The sequence below is a fragment of the Rhipicephalus sanguineus genome, unplaced genomic scaffold (genome assembly GCF_013339695.2).
Source record: "Rhipicephalus sanguineus isolate Rsan-2018 unplaced genomic scaffold, BIME_Rsan_1.4 Seq238, whole genome shotgun sequence".
Lineage (NCBI taxonomy): Eukaryota > Metazoa > Arthropoda > Arachnida > Ixodida > Ixodidae > Rhipicephalus > Rhipicephalus sanguineus.
Genome location: NW_023614837.1, coordinates 129,792 through 135,904, shown reverse-complemented (window position 1 = coordinate 135,904; position 6,113 = coordinate 129,792). Strand labels below are relative to the sequence as shown.

Below are 6,113 nucleotides of genomic sequence, written 5' to 3'. Positions count from 1 at the left end.
AAGTTTATAAGATTCTCCGCTGTCGGAGAATCCCGAAACAACCTCCATGTTTTGTTTTGCTTGTTGCGTGCAATGCGACAATCATTATTCCACCATGGGACACGTTGTTTTCCAGATATCCCACTTGTTTGCGAGATGCATTTGGTTGCAGCATCGATCAAAAAGGCTGTAAAGTAGTCCACAGCAGCTTCTATACTTAACCCTTTCAGCCCTGATTTTTTTGTTTTAGTTGCAGATTTTTTTCAATGCATTTTTTTTCATGTTTAGGACGTAAATAACATCCCCATAAAAGTTCAACTTCGTAACGTAACTACTTACAGAGATACAAGTATGGTGTCAAAAACGTACATCAGGGCTCAATGGTTGCAAAGTGAAATACGTGGCAGCTTTATTGAAAATGACATAGGGCAATTCAAAATGGCTGAAGTGATCAAATAGATGAAAGAGAGATGTTATACACGCATATGGAAAGCTCTGAAGCAATTTCGTGACTTTGTTATGCACAGGTGAACCTTGCACTTCTCACACATTAGGCGGGTCCTTCCTGTGCAGCCTTCCATCTTGCACCTTCTTTCCCTCGTTTCATCGTGAAGTGGGAAATGTCCCAGCTGATCAAACCTTACATCTTGGACAGGTCTGTTTTCTGCCATTCTCGGGTGTTTTGAAACCTGCAATGGTGAGAGTGAAGGCCTTCCCCTCTTGGGTGCCACAGGTTTCGATCCAGCTGCTGACAGGGCCTCAATGACTCTGAGAGTGAAGTCGAGCAGGTCAAGCTGCTTAGGGAGGTTCTGTTTGTCTGCGTCACGCCTGTACTCAAGCCAAGCGTTCACCACTGCGAGGTTCATGAAATGAAACGTCATTCTCAACGTCCACTTTCGGGAGCGAATGGTAGTCCGATAAAGAGAAATCAGGAAGTCTACTTTATCGACCCCACCCATGCTGCGGTTGTATGCGTTGATGACTGCTGGTCGCTTCACGTCCACGTAACACTTTTCGGCTTTGTTCCAACGACGAACGCTATCTTCGTCCTCGATAGCAATAAAGTTGGATGCAAGGGTCACAGTCCTGTTATCCATCCACCTTGTTACCGCTATATTTCCATCGGCGCTCACAACGCAGTCTGAAGAACCGCGGCCACTTTTTTTCAATTCTTTTTCAGTCTTCAAAGGGCACTTTTCACACCTGTTCGATCTTACAGTGCCGGCAGCAAATATTTTTTACACAGCATTTCACGGAGAAGTGGCAGCGACGTAAAATAGTTGTCAAAAAAAAGCTTGTGTCCCACACCAGATGGAATTCGGCCAGCTAAACGCAGCACTATTGCGCCTGTAACACCATACTGCTGTTTGATGTGGTCTTCGATCTTTGTTGTGGAACCCTGATAGGGCAGAAAGTCATATACAAGGCCAGACTCGCCGCAGAGCATAAATATTTTGATGCCCCATGGGTTCGGCTTTCCTTTGACATACTGCTTGATGTCGAGGCGCCCTTTGAAAGGCACCATCTGTTCATCTATGCAGAGGCGTTCCTCTGCTACAAGTGACTTACACTTGCTTTGGAAGATATCAAGCAATGGCCTTACTTTCCAGAGACGGTCAGTAGCATCAGGGTAATTCACATCCACAATGTGCAGGTTATTTCGCAACTTTTCGAAGCGGTTGCGCGACAATCCTGCACACGCCACGAGATCGCACCTCATGTTCGGCTTCCAATAGAGTCTGAGCCTCGGGTAATGGAGAACACCCATTGTGAGATGTAGGGCGACTAGACGCCTTATCTCTGCCTCGTTGGTGTTGACGGAGCTCCCTTCGTGAAACACCGAGTACCGGTTTGTTTTTTCAGCCAGCTCCAGAAATACACTATTTGGCACATACCCTTTGAAATATTCGTAGGGGGACTGCAACTCTCCGAGTTCTGATGCTTCGTGGACATCACCTTTGTATGTTGAGTCTGGCGCCTTGAACGATTTTCGTCTCCAGCCGCCAGATGTGTCCAGTGCACTCTCGTCATCGGAGCTTTCACTGTCGCTCTCCATTGGAGCTTCATCAGAAGCACAAGGCAGCACACCCTCGTCGTCCGAGTCATCAAATTCGCCGTCTACGTCGGATAGGTTGCCGTTGTCGAGCTCCTCAAACAGCGCGTCCGTTGCTGCTTGTAGCCGTGCGGAACGGGTACGGTGACACGAATAAAACGAAGTCACAGGTATACCCGCACCTGTGAACAAAGAAAAACAGGGTAATTAACATACCGCATCAGCATTTGTTCAGATATCGCGCCTCTAAAACACGCGCCACAATCAACTCGTACACCGCCATTTGCAACCGTTGAGCCCTGACGGTGTCAAAATCGTACATGACAAAAGCATGCCACTGCGAAAATGCTACAAGTGCAAACAAAAAAACTCCAACGTCTTCCAACTAACGTACTACTAAGGCACAGCATACAAAAAACTGGGCACATAATCCAAAGGAATTACGTAGCTACAATTGCAGAAAATCGGAACTCACCGGACTCCGCGTTCGCCATGATGTTGCCGCTGCTTCTTCTTCGTCGTAAATTCAGCGTTCGAGAAAACGCGACAATACTGATGTCCATGGCAGTAGGTGGGCCGATACTTCACATTGGGCAAAAAATTGCGAGTTTTTGTTTCGTTTTCTTCGCGTGGTGGTACCATTTGTCGTGTGGTGTCAATTGACACCGCCAGGGCCGAAAGGGTTAAGGTACACATGTCAGTCCAGCTTAAGTGGGCAAGTTTTTGAAACTGTTTTTAGTCGGCTCTTTCAGTCTGCCATTTAGGGACAAGTGGTGGATATTGATTTGTTATTGCTGCGCTTAGAATTATTGGGAAGTGGTCGCTTCCATAGGGATTCCCAATAACTCTCCAATTAAGGACTGGAAGAAGGGATGGAGATGTAATGCTGAGGTCTATGGACGAGTAAGTATTGTTGGCAAGGCTGTAGTATGTTGGCTCTTTCCGATTCAACAGACACGCGCCGGAGGAGAAGAGAAACTGTTCAATGAGACAACCTCGCGCATCGCAGCGAGAATCACCCCATAAACCGCTATGCGCATTTAAGTCCCCAAGGACCAGATAAGGCTCCGGCAGTTAGTCTACCAAGAACTGGAATTCTTGTTTTTGTAGGTTGTATTGTGGCGGTATGTATAGAGAGCAAATCGTGATCAGTTTATCTAAAAGAACTGCTCGAGCAGCCACTGCTTCTAGGGACGTTTGTAGTGGTAAATGTGTACATGCTACGGATTGATTGATTATAATGGCTACACCACCAGATGATACCGTGGCATCATCTCGGTCCTTTCGAAAAATGACGTAGTTGCGTAGAAAGTTTGTGTGCTGTGGTTTTAAATGTGTCTCTTGTACACACAGCACTTTTGGATTGAGTTCGTGGAGGTTTCGGAGAAGGCCTCGGATGTTCCACTGTAATATTTGTGTCTGCATATTAGTCATAGAAAGGTGCTGGGTGTACAATAAGGAAGTGTGGAGTGTTCAAGTGAAATACTTTGTTTCAGGAGGCAGGACGGTCGTCCGGCCCCGTTATTGGTTTTTTTGTTTTCTTGGCGCGGTCCAGAGAACTGCGCCGGTGTTTCGGCACCCGAGGTGCCGATGTCGTGTCCATTGCCTCCTCGGAGGCACTGGATGCCCGCAGGGGCAGACTAGTGGCTCGAGTTTCGGGCCTCGCCTGGTGGGACGAAGCCTTGAGACCCGACGGCCCTGGAGTCGCCGGTCCTTGTTCGCGAGTTGGCGGAGTAGCTTGAACTACTGCCGCCTTGGGGGCAGGTGCCACAGCCGACGGTCCGCTTAGGACGGGCCGGGCGAGTGGCGGAGGTCGGTGCGACGCTGCCCCCTGACGCTCCGCATCCGCATAAGTTGTGCCATAAAAGGGTGCGCATCTCTTCCTGGCTTCTCTAAAAGAGATATTTTCTCTCACTTTCAAAGAAATAACGTCCTTTTCTTTCTTCAATTCAACACAGGACCGTGAATATGCAGGGTGGTCATCACCACAGTTGGCACAGTGAGCTGCAGCCTCACATTTGTCTGACATGTGATCTTTAGAGGCACACCTGGCACAGGTGGGTTGTCCTTTGCACGTTAGTGAGCTGTGTCCGTACTTTTGGCAGTTAAAACATCTTCGTGGGTTGGGAATGTATGGGCGCACTCTTAGTTTTGTGTAGCCTGTTTCTATTGTCTCTGGTAGTTCGCTCGATCCGAATGTTAGTATTATGTGCTTGGTTGGTTTCTCTACATTGTCCCTTCTTATTTTGATTCTTTGAACGTTGACGACATTTTGTTGTTTCCATCCATCAAGAAGTTCAGGTTCGGAGAGGTTCAAGAGATCTTCATCTGAGACGACACCACGGACGGTGTTCATGGACCTATGTGCGGTGACTGTGACAGGGACGCTTCCGAATGATGTGAGGTTGGAGAGATTTTCGTACTGTTTTCTGTTTTTCAGCTCAAGGACTAGATCGCCACTGGCCATCTTAGTCGCCTTGTAACCTGGTCCAAGTTTTTCTGTAAGGCTTTTTGCCACCAGAAATGGTGAAATGGTTCTGGCTTTTTCGTCTGACTGCTCGCTGTGGACAACGTGGTACTTTGGATAATGTTCATGCGATAATGTTCATGCGTTCAGTACGATCGGTTTTGGAAAAAGATGAACTTAACATAGCATGCTTTATGTTTCGGCGACGGTGCCAACCGCCCACCACCGAGCCCAACAAGGGGACGCGACAAGAGATGTGCGAAGACAGGTCTGCCAGCGCCAGTCGTACACCACCGCTATAACCATATATGGTGAGCCAAGACTGGTCATCCACACAAGGTTAACCCTTGCCGCCAGGAAAAACGGAAGTAAACAGAAGTGAGGAGAAGACAGGAAAGATGTAAAGTGAGAGACAGAGGCGAAGGTGTGAGAAGAGAGGGACAGGAAAAGGCGACTGCCGATTTCCCCTGGGTGGGTCAGCCCAGGGGTGCCGTCTACGTGAAGCTAGGGCCAAAGAGGTGTGTTGCCACTGCTGGGGGGCCTTAAAGGTCCAAACACCCGGCGTCGGCTCAACCCCCAGGATCCCCTTTTCCCCGGACACGGCAAAGCCATGCACGGCTAGGCGTGGGAGGGGGTCGAAACCCCCCCCCCCCTGTTAGCTCGGGTCCGTGGTGTCGCTACACACCAAACGCCTGCTTGCGCAGACGCCCCTGTGGGGACATCGTGAAGTTCGATGAAACCGATCAGGTCGTTTCTGTTCTTCATACACACTTCGGCAAAATGCCATAGTAGTGGCAGACCGATCTTCTAGCCGGACTGTCTTTTTGAGGGTGCCACTGGCACCCGCAAAAGCCACACGATAGTGCAGCCGGGTGTTCAGATTGATAGCAAGAATGGGACGAAGGGGTGAGCGTATCGTTTCGTCGAGTCGAATCCATGTTTAGCGTTTCGGCAAAGGCGTTATCCACAGTCAATCTTTCACGTGATAACCACTCTTTCTCTGCATCCTCGTGTACGCCAGCTTGTCACAGCATTTCTTTGGCGGTAAGTTTTGTGCACCGCCACAATTGATCAGACAGCTTCTCATCGCTTACGCCTACGACAAATCTGTCGCGAAAGAGTCGGTCCTCGACAAGCGGGCTGTTGTAGCTGCAGTGCTTTACCAGGTTGCGTAACGCCATAAAGAAGTCATCCACAGATTGTGTTAGCCTCGATGCTCACCGGAGCCGAAGACTACCGCGGGTTCAGGCTTAGCGAGCCACAGGGCCGCGTCTACCGTCGCCTGCTTACGTTTAGTGCACTGCTCCGCGCGCGCTAAGCTAGCAAAGGCGTTGAGCGCCGCGCGGCATGAACACAGTGTTCGACCAAATACAACACACAAACACTTTATTCGCCTTTCGGCGGCACCCCAACGAAACACCACGTCCGCTCCCGGGGCGCGGGGAGCAAAGGGCCCCCCGTAGGCGGACGGAATACACCAAGGGGTTCCGCGAAGCACGTCGCAGCTGGCAATGGCGAGCTTTGACACGCCGCTCGGGAAAAGGTCCCTCGCGGCTATGCTGCGCACTCTCGCGATGACCACTGGGCCTGGTCGCGAGGGTTCGGGCAATCTCC

The 6,113-nt window shown here is 49.8% G+C and overlaps 1 protein-coding gene across 1 annotated transcript; it reads right to left on the bottom strand.

Moving 5' to 3' along the window:
* Positions 1-363: 363 nt before the first annotated feature.
* LOC125756598 (piggyBac transposable element-derived protein 3-like) lies at positions 364-2,706 on the bottom strand. The gene is made up of 2 exons (XM_049411490.1): positions 2,508-2,706; positions 364-2,214 (listed from the first exon to the last, which is right to left on the bottom strand). Exons 1-2 carry the CDS (start codon positions 2,593-2,595, stop codon positions 1,193-1,195), a joined length of 1,110 nt encoding a protein of 369 aa, XP_049267447.1. The 5' UTR covers positions 2,596-2,706; the 3' UTR covers positions 364-1,192.
* Positions 2,707-6,113: the final 3,407 nt, after the last annotated feature.